Here is a 23912-nt window from a genome sequence, read left to right on the forward strand (position 1 = left end):
TCATAATGATGGGATGAGGGATCAGAAGAGAAAAGAAAGGGACATCAGCCAGAAGTCAAGAAAGAATAAGGGATGACTAAGCCAACAATGAAGGTTAGAAGAAAACAGATTGTTTTGCCAGTAGTTACAGCAGTGGATCTTGCCCAGTTTGCCCTCTTTTCTTCATCCATCGCCCTTCCTCCCTGGCCCTTCCCACAGCTCCTGACAGACATTTTCCACATTCTGTGGTAATGAAGGCGATCTAAGTGCAAATGTCTGTCACAGGTCTGCACAATGCCAGTATTGTTCTAACTACAGGACACATAGTTCAGTAGTGCAAAGCCAACTCTGATCCCATCTTGTACAGAATCTCCTCGCAACTGCAGATGGTATCCTCACCTTATTTATTTTAAAGTGTATGTAGCTGCATTTTAAAATTCCAACTAAAATGTTGAAAGGAGGCACAAATAGGAAGTGCATCTTTCTGCATCGCTTTATAGTATTCAGTGTAAAATGGCTTCTCTAGCTCTGCGTATACTTGTGAAAGCAAGCTAGGAACTACTGAGATTTGTATTTTTAAATGGTAACAATATGGACAAACTATATTCATAATGCACAAAACCTATTCACTAACATGAGAAGACTCGCTGATTCTGATGAAATTACTAACCAATACAGCCAACAGAACATGGTTTACAAACACTCAACAATATACTCCCCTGCTTAAGAGCTAAACTTTTCAGCTAATTGAACTGGAAAGTAAAACAAAACATATTTTTTAATTAGTCCTACTGCTTCCAATACAACCCAAAAAGGAACATATCAAGATCATGTGTTATGAACACATGCTGTTAACCTCCAAGAGATCTTTCAGTACCCTTATGAGGTAAGAATTAACATTTTTAAATCTCTTCTTGGCAGCACAGCGTTCAGTTTCTTCAGGTAATTATAAATCCCAGACTCCTTAATTCAAGCAAGTATAAACTAGGGGTTTTTTTGCTTTCCCTTCAGTAAGTATAATAATAAGTATTCCATTGAAACAATTATTTTCTTTTCCAAAACTATTACTAATGGTAAGAGAATGCAGCTTTCATGATTTCTTTCTAAAGGAAAAAAAAAAAAAGAAAAAAAGGCTTTTGAAATTTTACTTGCATTATCCAGCAAATTCAAGTTGTTACTTTAAAAAAAAAATAATAATGATAAAACTAGGTAGGACTCCATTTGGGTAATGCTGACCAATCAAATATTTTGGTGGGGAGTCAAAAGTATGTAACACCTAGGAGAAGGGACATAGGAATACCTCCACAATAGTTCAGGTCTCTCTTTTTAATCTTGATAGAGAATTGTGACTGAAAATAAAAAGTGGCAAAATCCTGCTTGCTATTTCTTCTAATTTTGTGAGCCATTGTTTTCAAGTTCACACACAATAAACTTCTCGAGTTGTAAACAATGGTGAAATCTTTTTAAAAGTCTATTTGTGAACCGATTAAAAATAACAGATGTAAAACAGACTTTTGGAAATATGTGAAATTCTTTACCTTGTCAATTAGTCCAGCACTTGGAGATGAACAAAGACTAAACCTAAGTAATATTGTGACAGGGGAATTGTATTTGATTTTTCTGTGCCCCTCTGAGAAAATGTGTATTGAAACATGTTAATATGTAATTTGTTTGGAAAATACAGCACTGTTTTTTTGTTATTAGGACATTCTGAAGTCATATCTGTTGAGTTATATTTTAAGAGTCCACTGCAGAAGCATACAGAGAAATTACAGATGTACAAACTGGGGGTTTTTTTGTTTGTTTAAAATGGGTTCCCTCTGAAATATTTTGTTAAATCAATAAAACATATGGGCCAGACTACAGTTGTATACATATACAGAAGGGAAAAGATGGAAAAAGGAACATGTCTTGCTTTGCATTTCAATTTGCAGACCAAATGTGCTCATGGTAAGGTTTATGCTGGTTTGAAGTGCTTGCTGCTTTTCAAGATCAAAAGCATCTAGAAATTCAAAGTCTATATAATACATTAAATATGTCTTCATAGACAAAACTATTCCTGCTCCAACAAGTATTTATCTTTGTTTCCCCCATTTATGTTTATTTTACATGCTCTAATAAGGTAGAGTTATATTTTAGTAATTGTGTAATACGTGCTTGCATTATGCAGAACTGTAAAAATACAGTTGTAACTCACTTTATCCTTTCTCATTCCTGGCAACAGAGTCTTACAGTAATGAAAATAAATCAAATACTTGAAGGGTCATTGCATGTATGTAGCTCACCACTAAATTCACCTCTGAAACTCTGGAGAAAAAAAAATCTTATTTACATATTGTATGTACCTTGCTGTTGGATTTTGTGCAGGGCACTGAGAAATTCCTGCAGGGAATATTGGCAATGCCTCATTCCATTGCTGCTAATGGGAAGGTGACACTTGGGTTAGATGGAAGATGAAAACACAAACCAACCCTGCCTGACTTATCTTTCTGCGGTTTGTGATTTTCATTGCACTTAGACTACACAGCAATGAAATGCAAAATTCTGAAACAGGTATTATTAAGAAATATTTTCAGATTAACTTTGAACAAAGAGAAGATACCTGCTACCACTCCAGACATAAATAATTGGAAGAGGACTACCTAGATTATTTGTGAGAGAAGAACTTGTTTAAATAACTACATTTATAAAGCATTGTTTACCCCAGGGAACCTTCTACATCATGAATGTCAGAGGAAATTCTAGAAGGTCATATATCTCAGCTCTATGAAGCAGTTGTCCTCACTGACAGTGGATGTTTTGAATAAATAAGGCCTCATCCTGCTCTGTGGCAGGCTTATCTAATGTTGACTGATTTATAAAGGCCACTGTCTACACAAAAAAAGAGTAAAGAATGTATGTTTTATGGTGAAGACGACATTAAAAAAAATTTGTTCTCATCTTTTCTCTCTTAGTCCTAAAGCAAAATGTTAAAACATTTCAACAAATGTTAAATAATTTTACAAAGGTCTAGCCTGCCTATTGCTTTGTGGTTTTTTTGGAGTGTGTTGTTTCTCCAGCATGAGCACAGAATGAATCACATCCACAGCTTCCCTTAAAGGACAGACTCAATGAATCAAGTACCAAATGCCACATGCACCTAAGTTAGTCACATTCAGAACTGAAGTTCCATTTCTTAGTGAAACTTTGTTAAGATTGTTTGTTAACAAACACCATTTTCCATTCAATTTCTCCAAAATATCCTCTTTGGCATATTCTTGTCTCTTTAGATATGCTTATTTATGGAACAACTACACAAACTCACCCTTCACCTAGTAACAGACTGCAACATATGTGATGCCGCATTTACTTCCTATTCTAAGCATCAGGAAATAGAGTGGCATGTCTGCTGTATTTATGCAGTCACACTGGGGCACTGCTATGCTCACGCTTGAGTCTCACTCCCCACTCAGCCACATGGCGTTGCACACTTGGGATCTGAGAAATGGTCCTTCTGGGGGAGGAACATAAAGGAGAGCTTGGAGGTTGCTCACAAAAACAATATAAAATGCAGCCTCAAACACCATCACATTGCAACTGCATGAACAAGGCTGTATGCTGTTCGTTCCTGGGTGCTGCTGAAATTGTAGCAACAGCATGAACAAATCACGCCTCCAGTCCTCGGAAGTTTTACACACGGTATTCACACAATCTACTTGACACATGGAGGCATCACAGTATGCAGATGTGTACATACTAAGAATGAGGATACATATTTGCAGAATTAGACCCTTTAGTGAATGCAGGGATTTTTTTGTTTTTGAAAAAATATATTTCAAACAAGTATCTCCACATTTCATTGGTATTCAAAAATTACTTCTTTTTTTCTTTGCAAAACTGATAGTTTTTAAATGATGTAGTGTTACTTTGGATATGTCAAAACTATCTCAGTGGTAATAGCATTTTTTTCCTCTCACTGTATTGAACAAAAAGCGTTCACCACATTTGCATTATTCAGTTTACCCTTCAGTTTCAGACGCAATTATTTCATCATGTCTGTATAACCCAGTGTTCGGCACATATGCACTTATGTATTGAATTGTTCCAGGAAATCAAGTTTCTTATTGCCTTGTTCCAGGAACTTGGGTTTCTTATTGCCTTACAACATCAGCTGAGCTTGTTGTACAAGAAGGTACTTAACACTTTAAAAAAGGTTTTTCTATGCTCTCATTACTGTGTGTACTGTGTTATGTGGTAATGGAAACCTCATCAATTACAGGCTGTTCAGTTATATCCTGTGTAATGCAGGGTCACCCTATAGAGCATACATATAATTACAGACAAGAGGTCTATTCTCTTCCATATAAGCACAAACCCAAATTAATTTTGAGTCAGACTTGGCAGGATTTCAATTTTCTGCTGCCCGTGTTTGCTAAAAAGAATGAGATTAATGAATAAAATGATTTTATAAGGGCGCTGACTTACATCCTAAAAATGTTGACTCACTATGGCATGCATTCTATGGCCCATTTTCCACATGGAAATCTCCTCTCTGCGAAGCCTTGCCTCCTCTTCTCCTCGTCTGGAGCTCAGCCCCTGTTCTGGGGCTGCTAGAGCTCGCTCAGTGCCCACTAGGTCATGTGCCTAGTTTTTCAATTGATTCCAGAGGTTGATCTACTGGCCCCAGCATACTTGATTATGCGAAGAAGTAACAGTAAGAAATTATTAGATGGATAGTCTGCAAATAATTTCATTACATCATGTTGTGCCTGGCTGTTTGGCTATGGTCTTACGGTCTCTCAGCTTTGTATTTGTACTTATTTCCTGTGGGAACTTCTCATATATCACATTGCCTGAAGTCAGCCCTTGCTCTGATCTGTCACCTCTACGTTGCTGTTTGACTCTAACTTGGTCAGGAGAGAATGCAGGACAGAAGACCCTGGTTTAGGGCTATCGGTGGCAATAAAATGGGATGGACTCAGGCTGTCACTTCTCAGTAATTTTAACTGAATTCCACCAACAGCTGGAAGTGCTCAGCTTTTCTAAAACCTATGCTGAGATTACGCTGTACGAGCTACTCGAAAATAACGGTAAGCAGCTTTACTGAACACAGGAAGAGGCAAATCAGTGAATTTTGCTATTGATTTAAATGGGAGCAGAACTGGACCAATTCTCTAGCTGAATTTTAAATGCTTGGTATTAAACGTTTTTGAATTGCCAGACTACTATCTTTCAATGTATAACCCACACATCAGATACCTTCACCTATTCACAAGAACCATTTATTGATAATTAGTCCTCTGATAACCTGTACACTCCTACGATTAATGCAAAAGCAGGGACAGGGAAGAATTATCAAGTGCTTTTAGAAAGCTGTTAGGATAAAGGAAGCTCTTGTGTAAGTTTCCTTTTAAGTCTTGCATATCTGAATAACCCGTGCTGCTGCTGCATTATGTGAATATTTCTAGTATTTCCAGGTAACCTGAGGAATCTATGCACAAAACTGGGGATAGTGGGGAGCAGAGTGGGTGGAGTGGTCATATCAATTCATACCTATTATTCTCTGTTTTATCAACAGTTTGGTATCAGGGATGTCAAGTATCAGAAGAGAAAAAAGCAGCCAACCTTGTAGAACTGTACAGAAATTAAGACCTATTCTAGCAGATGATTTCCTACAACTGCTCACATGGAAGCTGTCAGGTATGCAGGCACAGATTTGATAACTTTGGTCAGGAGCGTCATTCCACGGACTTCCACGGGACTGCAGTCAATAGGTACTACCTTTGTGCATAAGAGGTACAAACTAGATACTTAATACAAGTATTGAAAATGTTTTACACAAGGGAGAAATGCTATGTCCTTCAGCTGGAGCCAGTTCACCCACTGTAATGTCACCTTAATGGATTTTTTTCTCTACTGATCTAGAAAGACCAAAGCAAGCCTTTGATATAAAAATGCAGGCCTTCTTAATCAGAGATTACTAACTTTAAATCCTGCAGTAGTGCTGCAGGAGTATAACTCACACAGTTTACTAATATTTATTTTTTTCTCAACATTTTAGGACAATTCTTTTCTGAAAAGTTGGATACTGTAATTTCAGAATTGAAGTGGCACATAATTCCCAGATCCAAAGAGACCTTTCGAGGTTTCCAGCAATCTATTTGCTCATTTTCCTAATGAAGCAAACATAATTTTTTCTCTGCCTTTAATTTACAATTCAATTGTGAATGAGTTTTCCACAGTTTTTTACAGCAGAGACAAAACTTTTTAAGGCATCCAAATGCGCTAAGAACATCTCATATTTGGTACCTTTTTTAAGCTGTATCAGCTATACCAGAGTATTAAGCCTTTGTTTCTTGTTCATAAAGGTGTGAAGGTGAAGTTCACCCTTAAGGCATTGTGCAGTTCCATTTTAGGCACCCTTGTAATCTTAACTGTTAATTTAAGTGTAATGTCCAAAAGAGTCAAGGGTCTCAAAACCACAGTCTGTCCTGTCCAACATAACTATTGCTTTGGCTTTGCTCTTCCCAGTAACACCTGACCGATGGTGAGAAACGTGACAGAGGTAGAAGTCACACAGATGAGCTTCCAACAAGTGTAATCAAGGTAGTCAAGCAGATAGGAGTGATTTTATACATGGCACCTGTAAGTGCCACAGCCAAAGGAAAAACCGCAACAGCTCACACAGTTCAAACACAAGAAGAAACCATACAGTGGAGACACTCATAAATGCTCTAGCCTAGACAGAAGCTGCAAGCAAACTGCAAAGCATACATCCTGGAAAAAACAAAATCTATGAGTTCCATTATTTCTTAGAAAAGAGTCCCTCTTACTTACGGTGAAACTATTATCAATGTCTCAAATGGAAGCCAAACCAAGTCCCTAGTTTGTCAATTCCAACAAAAGCAGCATTTCCTGTAGCATTAACGGACCTCAGATCACAGTGCAAGCTAATTTACAGTTATTAAAACAAATTAAGGCTCATTCTCCTTATATAATTACAGAAGTAATAACCATAATGTAAAAATAAAAATGTTCAGGAGTGAATCTGTACATGTGGATCATTCAATTAAAGCTGCCCCCTATTTTGGGAGGGAATCATTATGCCAATTGCTTTTTTCTTCTTGACGCTTCTTTTATAATTCTAGTTACTTCCAAACCTTTTTTCCCTGTGTAGCTCCCCTCTTCCCCGCTCCCACCTCCCGCTTAGTACCATTTTGCGACCTCAAGCACAAACCTACCCTACACAGGCAAAGGAAGTTCACTATGTGTGATTCCTGCTGGCCCACACACCTAGGGGAGACAAATGAAATCAGAATACATGAATAAGTACCAGGCTGAAAGCTTTGCCTGAAGTGTTTTGCAAGATTCATCATACTCATCTGTTCTCTTCCTCCTGTGCTGATCAGCAGAACCACTCCTCTTCCAGGCTAGAGGGGAAGAAGTTGGAAAAAAAAAAAAAAAAAGCAAAAAAAAAAAAGCTTAGGTCAGGGAAAATGAAATATTGCTGCTACTGTGATGACAGAAAGTGTTTACTAGGCAATGAAGGAAGCCTTAACCAGCTAGGCTGAGCATGCTTTTAACTGGTCCTTCCAAAGGATAAAAGCAACCAACTTGTCATGACAGCAAGAAATCTTCAGACAATTTAAAAATGGCCATAATGAGGTTGGTTTCAGGTTAACGTCTTGTGCATGTTTTCAAACATTTTGAAAAGAAATTAAACGCTTGCCTGACAGTTATTAAACTAATGCATATACATACACCCAGAAGAAACCTCAGAAAGAACAATCTGTGTGCTTATATCCACAAAGTGCAACAGATGTGATAGCACAGTTACCGTGTTGCTGCAGGAACCCCAGCAGAGTATTCTTGAACTTTGTGAGCGATGAAAATACTAACTGTAATGTTGCAATAATAAATTCATCACAGATGAGCAGAACTAAAATGAACAGAGGTAATACCAAACACCGTAGGACCTGCTTCTCCTTAGCACTGGAGCTCTTTTGTTCTTATAAACAAAAGCTTAAATCAGTAACATTGTATTTTGCACCTTTTCAACAGTTTGAAGGCTAATAAAGGAAGGCCACTGTTCACTGCAGATACGTAGGAACCTGCAAGGAACGCAGAAAGCGCACTCTCGCCTTTTCTTACAGACTCTAGTCACAAGGCGAGGTGGTGGAAATACTGATGCGCTTACCCAGAAACCTCATTAACACTTCACAGCCAAAAAAAATTAGAAAGGAAAAAAGATCTTACGGGGAGGTGAACCTACAGACTCACACTACAAATTGCCAAATAAAGGCTGTGCAGAGTTGGTCTTTGCACAATATGAACAGAACAGATTAGAAACAGCGGCAAATTAAAAAATTGTGACTAAGCCAAACTAACAACTGAACAATATGAGACAAAGAAGCGAAACTGACAGCCATCCTGGTAGAAAAAGGGAATCAGAGATGCTCAGGTCACGCAGAGCTCCACAGCGGCTGGGGATAAGCAGATTACTATTCAGAGCACATGGGGCTGGGATAAAGCGACACCCTCGAAGACATTTCTCTTCGAGGCATTTGTTTCCAGCCCCTTTGTCTCCCGCAGACGCGCCTGGGGCTCGCTCCCCCCGTCCCTCTGCCCCCCCAGCCGCCGTGCGGGTCCGCTGTGCCCCTCTCGCCCCGCGGCTGCGCGCCAGCCCTGGGCCAGGCTTTGCCCAGGCTCCTTCTGCTCTCGGGGGGGGGGGTGGGGGGGGTGGGGGTCGGAACCCCCCGCCGCGGGGCCGGGGCAGAGAAGGTGGCCGGTCGGGGAGCCCCGAGTGCGAGAGGGAAGCGGGGTGGGGGGAGCCCGCGGGGCTGCGACGGGCCCGGGATGGAACCCCCGAGGGCGGGCGGCGCGGGGGATGCGCGCCCCCTCCCCTCCCCGAGCCCCGCCGGGGCGGCCGCTGCCGGAGCCGGAGGCCGGGCGCTCGGGGTGCTGCGGCAGGTAGGGCGCCCGGCCCCCGCAGGCCGGGGAGCGGGGGGGAGGGCGGCCGGGGTGTGCGGCGGGGGGGATTAGCGGGACGCCGCGGCCCCGCCTCCCCCCCCTCGCATCCCGGGCGCGGTGCGAGGGGGAGATGGACCCAAGCCGGCGGGACTGGCACCATGACATTCGCCGGCTTCGTGGTGGCGCTGGTGCTAGGGACGCTCCCCGCAGCCCGCGGGCTGGGGCATCTCCCCGCCAGCCTCCCGGCTGCCCGCCACCCGCAGCCCCCCGCCCCCGGCCCGCCGCCACCCCCCGCCAGGGGCTTCGCCGCGGCCCAGTGCCCCTGCCCGCCGCCGGCCGCCCTCCCGCGGCGGGGCCGCCGCAGCTCCTGCGCCCTGCCCGGCGGCGGCGGGGGGCGGCCCGGGGGTGGCCGGGGCCGGGCGGAGCGGGGCCGCGCCGACTGCGGACGAGGTGAGCGGGGCGGGAGCGCCGGGCGGCCGCGGAGGGGGCGAGCCCGGGGCGGCGGGACGCGGCGGGGCAGGGGGACGGGGGACGCGGCGGGGCGGCAGCCCCAGCCGGGCGGTGGCGACAGGGGACGGGGCACGGCCACCCGCTGCCCAGCGGCCGCAACACCTTTCCTGAGAGGAGAGGGGTGGCGCTTGGCATCAGCAGCTGCACTGGCAGGACCTGGGTCCCGCCCGGCCCGGTTCCGACGCTGTGTAACACCGGGGGAGCGGCGTTACGGAGCCGCGCCGCGAGTGCTCGGGCAGGCTGCGGGCAAGGCTGGCATCCCCCTTCTAACCGGGCGCGCCGCTCTGGGAAGCGCTTGCTCTGCAGGAGGAATGCCAAAGGATGCCTGGCTCTAACCGCGAACTGCTCTCACATACCTCGTTCTTCCTCCCCCCCCCCCATCGCGGCGGGATCAGGGGGTGTGCGAGGCGGCGCGGGTGCTGCAGGCCAGCTGTGGAGCCAGCCGGGGAGCTGTGCCTCCCCCCATTCCCAGCCAAACTCCCAGTGACTTCACTGGAAGTTTTCAGCGCGCAAGGACTGAACAGCAATTTCAGCATTCAGCCCTGGCGCAGCTGATCAGCTTTACAGTTCATCAGTATCAGCATTAAATATATTTCTGCACAGCCTGGTTTGGAGTGACTTCACGTTTTCTCCTGCATCGCTCTGGTGTTATCTCCCACCTAAATAAGAATTATGGCCAATCTCCATCTATACTAAAAATGAACGAGCATAATTCTTGCAAGGACAATAAAAATTCCCTTCTTTGGTGCCCTTCTTTTTACATATTTTGTAGTATCGCACAGTCAGCAAGGAAGTTGAACATTATTATTAATTTTGTTCTTGTGGAAGTTGGTTTTGTGTTGGTGTGTTTTTAAATTTACTTTCAGATCTCTGAAGAGGGTTGTTACCTTTCTCTTCCAACAGTAGCCCTAGAACGTGTGTAAAAAAAAAGATAACTTGAAGAATGTGATTATTATACATATTGCTATAAAATATGTATAGAGCATGTGGTGGCACCAAGGTCCATATTGATCATTTATGCATTAAAAAAAATACAGCTTCCAGAGCTGTGTTCCAAGTCAAGCATTGTACTCCTTCAAGAAGATAGAATGATGTTATGCATCACAGATGTTTCCTGGGAAAGAATACCAGGCAGCTGATGCCACAGGGGAGAAAAGAGATAACTAGACGCAGATGAAAATAAAAAATAAATCCAAAATACTTGACACCCTTTAACTGGTCTCAGTTTGAGAAAGGTTCCCACAGTTGCTTCTTTGATTTAGCCCATCACATCTATAGCTTTTTTCAGAATTCTTCAGTCTGGTTCCCAAAATACTTTGTAAAGATTTGCTCTATATGGTACAGAAAAAAAGAACACAGCATTTTACTGCTGAGAACCCAGTCTTGCCCTAACTAAATTCCAGAATCCCCTGTATGTTCAGCACAGATGTGGTTTAAGTAAAAAACCCACCAAAAATACTGCATGGTTTGGATTTCGCTGTCTTTCAGGAGGCTGCTTTTTTCCCCCAGAAAAAGGAAATCCAGGTTGTCCCCTGTTAAGGAGGACATAGCTACTGAACAATAGCCAATACTTTCTAACTGAAAGGTCATCTGCTTCTGTTGGCCTCAGTGGAAAACTCCCAGTGACATCAACAGGGCAAGCGTCTGTCCAAACACCTTCGTGGAGGGGGTGTGAAAGAATTAAGAGTGTGAGACGGCTTAAGGTACAACATGGAAATAAATCTAGCCATTTGCCCAGAAATAACCATTACTGTAACATTCATCCTGAAGTATGTTCCTTTCTTACAAGAAGCAAAGAAATGCAAGTGAAGCAATGTTATGATGCAGTTTATAGCTAAAGAAGGACAGATTGTTCAGAGAGAATCTGTCTGCATCTGTTGCTTTAGTACATGTGCTAAGGAAGCCCATATTCCATTGTTAGGCACCTGCAATAACTATATACAATACCATGTTCAGAGCCTTAACTGTAAATCTCCTGGCTTTTCCAGTTTAAATATTAAGACCTACCTGCAGTGTTAATTGGCTAAACTTTGTGCACGTGTATATATTAAACTGCTTTATATTTAAACGTTAATGATAAGAATTTAAACCAAAAAAAAGGCACATCTTTGCAGTTATACTATGCAGTACCAGTCTAAAATCAGGTTTATAATACTAGATTTTGGTGTTTCATTTCCCTCCTCCTAAAATGAGAGACATTTGGGTATTATTATTTATTCATGCCTTGAAAGCAAGTACGCCAAACACAAATATATCTAAATTATCATGATTAACCAAGGAAATCATAGAGAAAAACAAATGAGTACGAGTACTCTGTATACAGAGCCAGTGTAAGTCCAGCAGAATGTAGTATTTTAGTTATTGCTAGTAATAACTTACCTGTAATGTACTCACGCTTCAAAAATGAGGCCTGCCTCAGTACCTAGAAGCAACTGCTGCCACACAAAGTTATTGTGGCATGTAGTTGCAGTATTCTCATGCTGTGTTGTTACATATCCAATTTAAAGCTCTTTTAGTGAAGTGGGTTAACTATTTTTCTGTATTTTACCAAAGGGAAACAATACAAGAGAGGCTAAGTGTCTTTGCCAGAGCTCACACTACCCATCAGTGGCAGAACTGGAAATAAATACACGTCTCCAGAATGGCCAGATTATGGAGTCTTTCCATTTAAATTGCTTTTATCACAGGGTACTTCCACTAATTCCAATGGAACAATGCTTCACTAAAATCTTGAGAGAGAAGAATCAAGCCTCAGGCTCGTAATCTAAACACTAGATTATTCTCCCTACTTAACTACAGTCCAGGCAGTTGACGGCAAGTCTTTTGGGTTTGGGTTTTTTTTGTTAATAGCATAGGGTTAACAAAAAAATACGATGAAAAAATTAAACATGAATGCCCAGATTTTCCTTGTAAGAAGCAGTTCTTCTGGAACCATTCTTACTACATCTGCACAGCGTGAGACCCCTCAGTTTCTACAGCTATGTACCTCATAAGACAACTGCAGTCCTTTAGAGCCTGTCACATTCCTAACATCTCAGTTGTTTATTTTTTCAGAGCCTTAAACCATTGATCGTTGACATGGTCAATCTCACTGCTGCAGAGGAACCAATTCAGCACATTACACACTCAATATATACAATATTTATGAAACTTCTCATATAAAGATCCTTGAGTATGCTACACTTCTATCTGTTAAACTTCTCAAGATAGTTCTTAAAAAGTTTTGATGGATGCACCCTTTTTTCAAGGTTAAAGTATCAGGGGAAAATAATTATCATTTTAGACTAAGAGCAGTCCTCAGCAAAGTTATGGACAACAGCATTTATTGATCACAGCGAGCACCACCCATAGTTTTGCTGAAGTCAACAGGATTCATTTCTTTGATTTTAGCCAGATCTAATCCTGGAAGAAAAGTTTCCATTTATTTGAACCGGTGTTAGATTTGACCTATACTACAGGTAGCTTTTTATAAGGGCCTCATGCAAGTTGATCAATTAATTTCATTCTGAAACTGAGACACACTCTTGTGTATGTATTATGAACCATCCACTAGTGTTCTGAAATACTGAGTGATAATGCAGTTACATGGGACATACTAAAAATATCAGTGGGAGACCCTCACACGTTATGGCAATTTGGACTTACCTAATTGACTCCAAGGCTGCAGAGATAAATTGTCAGTGCAGGGTCTTTCCGTGGCGCTATCCCATATTGAAGCACCTTGGAAATGAATGCAGAAATAAAAATACTTGTGTTTACAGATTTCCAACATGTAAAGTACTACTTTTGCTTTGCTTTTAATCAGCAACTTCAGAGCACCCAGCACCAGGGTGAAAGGCACAGGCAACTTCTACTTCTGATCTCTCTTTTCCAAATCTACATTCACAACCAAATTACAAAGCTTTGGACACAGGTGTTTCTGAAGCAGCTACTGACACGCCTTTAGCAACACCATAAACCCTACTGCTGCAGCACTTACACGTGCAGCAGAAGTGGAAGTGATTCCCATTGTATTTGCCATTCAGCCACACACTGTAACAATACTTGTTCTCAGTGAAATGTAGAAAATAAAACAGGGTTTTAGTTACTCAGCATCTCAGGATGTAAGAATGGTATAGGAAAAGAGGCCAAGCACAACAGCACAATTCCTTTGAAGCTCTTCAGCTTTTTGGAGTTAATTAAAAGTCGGCTGAGGCATTTTCCTCTCCCTTTTTTTCCTGTGTGTCTCATCTTAAGCCTATATGGCAGGTGTTGCAGAGCAAGTCTCAGCAGCACCCACTGGATACCCTTACTTCCTTGCATTTGCAAGTATAACTTAATCTCTTTTAAACAGGGATAGCAGATGGGAAAGACTCTGACTTGGGCAGATACCAGAGCAACTAAGATTACCAGACTGTATGTAAACAACATGAACTGACCGTCAGTAACCTTGGCTAGAACATAATTGTAAGAAATGCATACATATTCTTTGAGTGTATATAAATGAGTTTCTGTCAAGACAGCGGATTTGTATTCTTCAATATAGGGCTGAATTAAGTCCATTGTAAGACCACAGTATGTGTCCTAGAGCTGCATAGTAGTCCTGCTTTGTGGTCCTATGCCCTTGTTTAATTCTCGTGGGGTCAGAGTTCACCTCTCCTCATCCTTTCTCTTCTTAACCAGTGCTGCAGGGGGCATTGAGAGCCATGGGCAGGATCCCTGTACTTGTGTTCTCTGCTGTTGAGGCAGCCAAGTTTTGAGAAGCACTTTAAGCAGAGGCTTGACACTGTACTGAGTTGGCGGAGAGGGGAGAGAGTGTGAGTTTCTCAGTGTTGCGTAAAGCCAGAGTAGATATTACTGCATTAGCCCTACTCCCATGTTCAGTTTTCTTCAGCAACTAAAAGAGCTAAAAGTTCATAGCTTAAAAAATTGAGATGCTACCATATCTACGACTCCAGAAGCCTACAGCCTCCAATGCATACACTTAAGCCAGACCTGCTTTCAAAGAAGTAATTCAGATAGTCTTCTCTAGAGCTTCTTGCCCTAGGGAGAGCACAGAAGAGCGCCTTGGGCACCCCTGTTGAGGTGCAGTAAGGGCCTGAGGTGTTGAAATATAACAGTAGAAGACCTATATTAGCCAGTATCCTTTTAATCATGCTAATTATTAGTTTTCTTTCTGCTTATGAAGTGAAAAAGTGTTTCCTGGTCATTTTAACAATGCAAACACTGATTATCTTGCAATTAAGATACTAACACCTTTTTAATAACAAAGACTGAATCATGAGTAATACATAGATACTTGGTAATACAGCATAAACATACATGATGGCATCTAATGTTGGTCATCTTGCAATTCCCTATAATCAATTTACACATGAAACAGATGTGTTTCATTATGAAGAGTTTTATCTATTAAAAAGAAAAAATAAGCTACTGAAATGACAGTCTGTATTTTAAAGTTCTGTTATGTTTAATGATGTATCTATGTTACTGTAACTAATGTATCTCTTGATCCAGTAAAATAACTACCAGAGCTCTGAATACTTCAACATTTGGAGTAAAAAACAGAGAAATCATTTTCTCATTAATGTGCTCTTTGATTTGTTTGCTACATAATTATGACTTGTCATATGATATAGGTTGATACATACTTCAAAGTGCATATGAAACCAAAAATACTGTATCATTTTACTCTTGTTGGATACAGTGCTGAAATAAAGAGCTAGAAACACTTAGACTGGACTCAGAAAAATACATTAGACATATTAACCTTTCAGAGGGCTTTCAGTTCTGACTTTTCTTTAAAAAAAATGGGTTTACTTATTCTTTTGCTTGAGAATACTGACAGATGGTTTATGTTAATCATAGCTGCAGATATAGTCAGTCAATGCAACCAGCATGTTGGAATTATTATGCCATATACATGGTTAACTCTACGAAACAGCAGGCATAATAGAAAGTTTAATATTAGTTACATGTAAAAAATAGGCTTTCTCTTTATTTCTTTCTAGATTAACTTATCAGGTAAAAACCAATATTTTAAATTCTTTGCACAATTACCTTTAAGAATTATGTTGTGTGTTTTCTCTTCTATATGATAGAAGCTAGCTCTTCATCATTATTTTCTTGTGAGATGAACAGAGGTCTGTTATGAATGCTACTACTCTTCATAAAACATTGGTGTCCCTATATGCAGCTGTAAGCCTACAGGAAAAAAGCAAACCAAAATATTTTGTTAGATAATTTTTTAAAAATCCATAATTTATTGTTTTCATCTATGTCTTTTCCCACAGGCACATGAAAATAGGGCACTGTCCCCACCAGTCATTCTCCCTTCCTTACCAGCTGATACTAGTAGTGTGTCTTCCCACTTCACCAGGGACCAGATGTCACCTGGGGTTCTTTAGGGGAGTGGGTGGCAAGGGAAAGGCTGTTTTGTTGGTTTAATGGTATGTGTTCACAGTGAGAACTCTGTGCTTTTCAAACTTCTTTCTTGAGGCTTCTAGTACAGATGCAAAGGATTTCAGAATTCTTTCATTTTTAATTTTAACTGTTGGGAAAAGAGTTTCTGAGATGCAGAAGTTATCTCTTGTGCTATCTTTTGCTCTGTGTACGTGAATAAATTCTTACACTGTTGCCATTGGGAATTCTGTGGAGTGAGCCAAATTTTGCCAAGGAGACATTAGAAGACAATTTTATTATTTAAATACTCCCTTATTCACGTATTTGAATAGAAATATTGTGTAATGTATACTCAGGAAACACTGTATTCGTTTCAGTAGGTGTCATGCAGGACTGTAAGCAATCATGTACAAAAATAAACTTATTTTTGGAAATGACATCTTCAAAATTGCTTTCTGGCATGCCAGGAATCACTTTGCTATGACTGCAGTTGAAGTTTCAAGTGAAAATAATAGTCTATACAAAAGTCTGGTGAAGAGCAAAAATAAACAGAATTCCAGACTCTATCTGTATGTGACAGAAAAAAGCAGAGAGCAAAAGACAGATAAACAATGTGCAACATGTCTACAGTATTGTTATAATTAACTCATTAATAATCCTCTACTTGGAATGATAGCTCACTCTGTAACATGAGATGAATATATTTTGTTTGTAATTTACTGAACAGTGAGTTACTGCTGAGAAAGTAAATAGGAGGCAAAAAGGAACACACAAAACCAAGTTTGAGGTTAATTAATTCCTCCAGTTATTTGGCAGTCATTTGGCTTTGTGGTTTTATAAAATATACAGAAATAAATTAAAACTGGGACACAATCTGAGTGAAAGCTGAGGAGAAAAAGTGGATCTACCTATTATTGCTATTAACACATACACAATGAAATGCAGGCACAAACATCGACTGTTTCCTCCCGTTGCTAACCCCCCTGCAAACTGGATGATGTTGTAGCTTCTGATTTTTAAGTAGATCACAGAAGAGAGGTGGATGGATTAACAGAGATTTCAGGCAATAGTAATGCACACAATTAGGCTATGTCTGATAATTTAACAGAAATGTATAATTTCTCGTTAAATTACTGCTCTGTTACGACTCTTTGTTCTGCTTCTGTAGGGTTATACCTATGACCATCTTCTCCCCCACCATTACCTATGGCACTTGGCCACCTTCAACAGCAGATGCATCTGGCATCTCAAGTAAAACTACTGAAATAAAAAATGCAAAATCTGTTAATTTTCTTGAACTTCTGTGTTCTGTCGCTCTCAAGAAGCAGACTTATTTTTTTTCAGTTCTTTTAGACCATTCCTCATGTTTTTAGGTTGTTTTGTCTGAGAATTTGTTAAAGACCTCTCATGAATTAACAGAACTACATCCAATGTTTTCCTGTCTGAGAATGAATATGAACAAATGCATTCTTTGGCTAAAATAAACTGCTGACATCCATGACATGCATGAATTTACATGGGTAAGAGCAAAAGCTATGCAATCTATGTGGTTCTTTTGTGATTCCCTTAAATTGGATGGAATTACGTGGAAGATAAAAGTATAGAAACTCATATATATATATATATACATATACACACTTTTTGCTCATTTGGGTAACCACATTTAAATAATTATGTGTAGTCTATACATACTTTTTCTTTGTTAGCTCTTTAAGTTGTAGCATCAGAAGGATTATAAATGTGATGTAATCTCAGTATAAGAAGCTAAATGTTTTCTTCATGTAAAAAATATGGTTACCTCCTTTTGTGTGTCACTGTATAAGAATGTTAAGATGTGCCAGAATGCTTCTGAGAAGCAGCTCACCCAAAGAGCACAAAGATGGATGTGGAAAATACATGGAACAGGAAGTCTCTCTGCAGAGGGAAAATGAGTTTGGAGTCTTTTCTGTGGGATAGATTAATTGAGCAATGGAATGTCTTAGAGGCTTAATTTTTTAATTTTTTTTAACTAGGGTCAGTGAGACTGCAGGGTGGCAAGAACGAGTTTGAAGGTACAGTGGAGGTTTATTTGAATGGAATCTGGGGAACAATCTGTGGGAGCCATTGGGACAATAATGATGCAACAGTTGTATGTCGACAGCTTGCACTTGGGTAAGTTTCAGTCTAAGTAAAAATCAAGTCAACTTATTTTTAATGATGTTTCCATATAAAGGATAATCTGTCTTGCAAATCCTGAGGGCTTTTTGTGTTTGATGATTGTTTTTTTCTATTTGAAAGTTGTTGAATGCTGAAGCTGTTCTTCCCAGAATCTTTCGCTTCCTTCAGTTGTGTTGTGCTTCAAAGAGGTTGCTGTGAGAATCAGTGTTTCATTTGAAAGCTGCGTATGGGATCCGGAGAGGAGCAGACCAGGCTAGATGCTTTGCTCTCAAAGTGAAAAGTGTGAACAGCTCAGAAAAGCTTAGGGCAAAACAAGAACTGCTTTATTAGACATCTGGGAGATGTTCATAAGGGCAGAAATATGAGGTCTGATCCTGATCTCACTTACAGAAGTGTCAATTAAGAACAGATCCAGTGAGGTTACTGATTCTATAAAAACATAGATGTGGCCAGAATTAGTCTCCACATGGGCTCCTAATCATAAGAAAATACCTGGTTCTATGAAGCATGGGGTTAGAATCATCCATTCTATCCTGGCAAAAACCATCTGGGACTCATCCCAGGTTTTTGGAAAATGTGTTTTTGTTGTGCACATCTTCATCTAGCTAGATAATCTGTGTGGTTTACTTTCAGAGTTGCACGTTGATAACCCAAACTGAGACATTCTCACAGCAACATTTTACAGAGTTATAGTAATACTGGACAGGTTGAAAGTCCCTGCATTGTCCTCATTGACTATGACTTTGCAATGCTGTCAGAATGGACTTAATCAACAGGACCCTGTAATATAATTTCATTTTAGCTTCTACAAAATCAATGCTGTTCAAGCTAGCAACCAAATTACTTGACTGTCCCCCCTTAGCACCTCATGCAGTTTGCACTTTCTCAGTAAACCACAAAGTATTGCTAGTTTTATTGCCTTTCTAATATTTCCTTCAGTCATATGCCAAAGTAGTGATTTTGTTTGCTACAAGCAGTAAGGGGCTTTTATAGCATACTTGCACTGTGACATTCCTAATGATTATTCCACTTTTTAAGACTGCTAGCCAGAACTAAATCTAAGCTGTTTTATAATGTTCAGTACTAATCTGGACACACCATGCCAACTTATAAAAATATGAGGATTAGATGAGATAAAAGTTCAGCCATCTGGAGGCTGTGATTTTGTTTATGGCTTCAGCTGTCTCTGTACAATGTCTCCTTTCCTCATTTTCACATAAGTTCTTTCTGCCTTCCGTACCCTAAGCATTTCAGTTGAACAAGACTGCTAAAAGTAGTTCAGTGGTATGGATGAGTGGTTTGGTCTTTCCAACAGAAATGGCTTAAATCTGAATCCAGGCCAAAAAGCCCCAAGCAAACAGTAGTTGAAAGTTTCTGTTACCGTGAGTGGCAGACGTCTGGATCTGTATACCACAAGGTGAACTCACTAGGTATTACTGGTGCTTTTCAGGTGCCTCCACCTATCTGCTCCTTTGATTTTACAGTATTTGGACTTTGTTTTGAATTTAATTTTGTTGGGCATTATACAGAAGAGAAGATGGCTCAATAACTGTCACTGTAGATTCAGTCAGGGAAGGAAAGGAAGCTATTTATAAATGTTCTGAATGGATGGGAAAGGCTGAGTAGAGAATAATGGCCATGCGCCTGATCTAACAGAGTATGAGGTGGTTTCACTGTTCCATGGTAACAACCATATTATATGATGTGTATGGGCAGAGCACAGGTATGTTTTAATGGAGCAAAGGAGAGGATAAGGGAAGGTATGTTCGCATTACCTCACCTAAAAGTGTAACTGCAGTGGGACAGTACTATAGATTCACCTATGGACTGTAGGCTTTGTGTTGATTTTTGTAGTTAAGAACTGGGAGAATAGGAAAGTAGCTGGCCCAGCAGCAACCCAGGCCGTTGTACTAAAACATCCCACAACATAATGGTGAGAACTGGGTCACATCTGTTACTTTTCTTTGTACAGAATACAATGCTGAACTGTATGAAAATGTGATGAATTTACACTGCTGAAGAAAGCCCTTTCTTCTCTACTCCAAGATTTATAGATGAGAAAATGTTCCACTTCCCCTCCTCCCACTCTAACATCCTATCCTGATTATTCTTCTTACAGTGAAAAAGGTACAGCAAAGCACATACCATTTTCTGGACTGGGCCTTATTCCTGTTTACTGGAGTGAAGTGCGTTGTCGTGGTGATGAAGAAAATATACTGTTATGTGAAAAAGACATCTGGCAGGATGGAACATGTCCTCAAAAAATGGCAGCTGCCGTCACATGTAGCTCTTCCCTGGGTAAAAAAAACACATATGGTTTGGTTAACTCCTTACCTTATTCAAATAGAAGTAGTAATAATTACTCATTATTAAATTAGAGAAAGTATTAAGATTTCTTGGAACAGGAAATTAAACAGATTGAATCATCGCATCATTAACTGCTTCAAATCTCTCTACGCTGTGCAAGCAGCAACTAGCTGAACCACTTGTTACCTTTCCATATTCAACAAGCAAATTGTAGCTTTGAGATGTAGGCTGTGAGAAAGGGTGAAGCAGCAAGACTCTGGCTATAAAAGCAGGATTGTTTCCCCCTACTTTTTTTTTAAAAAGATCTCCTCCCCCCCCTTTACATATTTATTTTACTCAGACATTGTCTTTGGTAGGTACATATGCTACATGTTAATTTGTTAGCTTTTCTTGAACAATGGGGAGGAGCAGCAATTTCAGAAACAGGCTATGCCTTCTCCTTTGGTACAAAAGTGTTGGGATGACATTCCTTACTGTGAACAGGGATGATATCACACAAGAAACTGTAAAGTTTTTGTCCTGTTCTGTGTACATTTAAAGCAGGTCCAAGTCTTCCTAGCTGAATATTGCTACATCACATATCACTCACACAAGTCAAAACAATATTGTTAGGAAAGAAAGTATTATTCATATTTTTAAGATATTTCAGATTCTTTTAATCAACGTGCTAACCAGCAACTAAACAGGCAATTACGCCATCAGATTTAAGACATTGCTGACCTTGAGGAAGGCTAGGCTGGCAGTGCTGAGGCAATGGCAATCTCTTCAGTTGTAAGCAAAATATATACGGCTGCAGCCAGTTCTGTGCTGCTTTTCCTCTCCTACTTATGTTCCTATCCAAAAGCTGATGCATCCTAAAGCTCGACTATTCATGAGGAATATTTTGATAAATTACTTTTACAAAATAATTTTGGTCTTAGTTTAGAAAACTATAACGTAGAGGAAAGGGAGAATCTTTTTAAGCTAGGAGACAAGTTGAAGGACCAAAGCAAGAGAAATAGTTTTGTCTAAAGAAACTGAAAACTATAAATTTGCAAATTTTTACTTTTAGATCATAAGGTTTTCCTTCTGTTTATGGACATTTTAGCCAGAAAACTCTGTTTGGCTTAGATAAATTTGTTAAAGGACTGTTGTCTGTTTCAATAATGCTGAAAGGAAGTTTACCTGTAATTTAGAATTTAGGATATCTGAACTGAATTAAAATGATCCTGAGTTTCAGCAGACTAGATGAAGCTTTCATGTTTTGCAGGTTCTACTGCATCTAGCTTTTTAAGTAATTACCAAAAAAAAGGCTTCATACCAGTGAAACAGTAAGATGAAATTGGAGAAATACTCTTAATTTTCTTTTGTTAAACCAATAGATAGATGAAATAGTAGCATTAATTTGTTGGAAGGCCTACGCAAAAATTAATCACTTTTTAAATAATTCAGATGTTAGATATGGTGAAACTTTAAAATTACCTTTTTAAATACTAGAGCAATTTTTTTATATGGTTTTAAGCTGTTTCCATTATTATCGCTTTATGCAGAAGTGACGCTTTCAAGACAATTTCTTGCTGGACCAGAAAAGGGTAAATGATTTGAACAGACTAAAAAGCAAACTGTATCTCAGAAGCAGGAAGGGAGCAATACTTGCACAGTTTAAGTGAGACTCCACAGTCAATGACATTTCACTGCTCTGACTGGAATTACCAAAGGAATGAGAAAACAGGAGGATGAATTTCTCCTTCTGTGGCAATGAAAGAATTTTTGCCTTTTACTTCACATTTTACCCTCTGGGACCAAGCCTATACAGAGCCAATTTTACTTGTAGAAAAGCAGCTCTACTGACATTGTAGGATTTGGCCTTACTGCCCTAAGTATCTGTGAATGCTCTAACACTTAAGAAACTCAAGATCAGTAGGATTACTTCTCTGCATAGTATTCTTCAGCTACTGAGAGTGGAGCTTAGGAAAACTAATTTCTAACAAGTTTAATTTAATGTTTTCCATCTAAGTAGAAAAAATAAAGTGTGGCTCTTGCTGTCAGAGGAAGCATTATCCCACCTTTTTTCTTTAGTATGAGGGTAATATTCTGGGAAAGAAGTGACCTTTTCCTATATTCTGTGTTTGATCACAGCCCCTGTCTTTACTCCAATCCGTCTGGCTGGTGGGACCAACGCTCACGAAGGAAGAGTAGAAGTCTACCATGCTGGCCAGTGGGGCACTGTCTGCGATGATCAGTGGGACGATGCAGATGCTGAAGTTGTCTGTCGGCAGCTTGGCCTTGGGTTTGTTCTCCTACATACTTTCTACTCCACCAGCAAAGCAGGAGAGTTAGATAGATAGATATATAGCTTGGAGTTGTCAAAAGATGCTCCTTTAAAATAACATTAATACTTTGAAGCAGTAATTAAGTTTATTTCTAGAAGGTTCAGGTACAGTGCCATTACTTTCAAATCCCCGGAACTTTAACTACTAGGATCCAGTTTTCAGTGTCATATGATAGGGGCAATTTTGGCTGTAGGACAGACAGAGGATGTGTCTCAGAATAAATGCTGGCTTTTTAGTGAAAACACTATGATTTCAGTAAAGTTCCAATCAAAAACTGTAGGTAAAGAAAAGGAAGTTGCTTTGAGTGTTAAAATCCTTACATCCATTTTACTGGAGTCTAATGGCCTCCTTGCTTTGGAGTAAGAGCACTGCTTTGTCAGAAAGGATATGTTTTTTGGCATGTCTGTGAGAATCTCTCAAGATTTATTTAAGTCACAAATCTCTGAAGTTTATCAGTCTGCATATACTGAGCAGAGATCTGTTTGAAGTTTTGACAGATAAGCTTGTCAGTGATTGTGTCTGAACTAGGCATGGTCTGTAATACAGTCACGAGCTGCAGAACAGGATTTTCTTGCTCTCCTGAGCAGCCAGGGGTGATTTTGATACCATACAGAAGATAAGTATTTAGTATTTCAGGAAAGATGCTGCAGAAGTGGGACGCAAAGAGGAGAACTCCAAGATCAGAGAGGAAGGAGATGGGGTCAATTGGGATAAAAAGACAGATAAGTTGAAGGAGAAAGAACTAGGTGCAAGATGCAGAAGAAGATTCTAAGATGTATCCCAAGAAGGGATACATCTGAGACAGGCTGGATGGGAACTAAGCAGGCAAGTGCAGAGGAGAGTGGAACAGAACTCGCCTGTTCAACCCTGCTGGGATTATGATGAATTAGAAGAAGTGGCATTGCAGGTAGCAAGCTTTGTGGCTTTAATGGTGGCCCCCATTCCGCTTTTGAATGGGGCCACTATTAATAAGTTTGGGGAGTTAGTAAGCTATGCTTTACATTTATTTCTGTATACTAATGACACATATCATGCTCTTAACCTTCCTCCTTACGGATTTTACTGAAGCATTTTATTACTTATATTTAATGTTCAAAAACTGAAGTTCTGAGATGCTTCTAATTTGACTTGTTTTTTGGAGTAAATGAATTGTATTAAGATGGTGCTAAGCCTTTTTGAAATATGTCTAGACGTTTACAGAATTTCTCAAGTCATCAAGATGTCTTGACAAACGTGCTCATTACTGCAAAGTGAAATTTTTCTTACGGTGGCAGCAGACCAGTTATGAAGTAATAAAAATAATCTAAATTTGCATAC

General features: G+C 40.1%; 1 protein-coding gene across 1 annotated transcript in view; it reads left to right on the forward strand.

Moving 5' to 3' along the window:
- The first annotated feature begins 8942 nt into the window (after positions 1 to 8942).
- Positions 8943 to 23912, forward strand: part of PRSS12 (serine protease 12) — a 45467-nt gene continuing 30497 nt past the window's right edge. The window contains exons 1-4 of the mRNA XM_055797987.1: positions 8943 to 9378; positions 17832 to 17970; positions 20096 to 20274; positions 22402 to 22552. Coding sequence (XP_055653962.1) covers positions 9087 to 9378; positions 17832 to 17970; positions 20096 to 20274; positions 22402 to 22552 — 761 coding nt within the window. The 5' untranslated portion in view covers positions 8943 to 9086. The remainder of the gene's footprint in view (positions 9379 to 17831; positions 17971 to 20095; positions 20275 to 22401; positions 22553 to 23912) is intronic.

This window comes from Falco peregrinus, chromosome 2 (genome assembly GCF_023634155.1).
Source record: "Falco peregrinus isolate bFalPer1 chromosome 2, bFalPer1.pri, whole genome shotgun sequence".
NCBI lineage: Eukaryota > Metazoa > Chordata > Aves > Falconiformes > Falconidae > Falco > Falco peregrinus.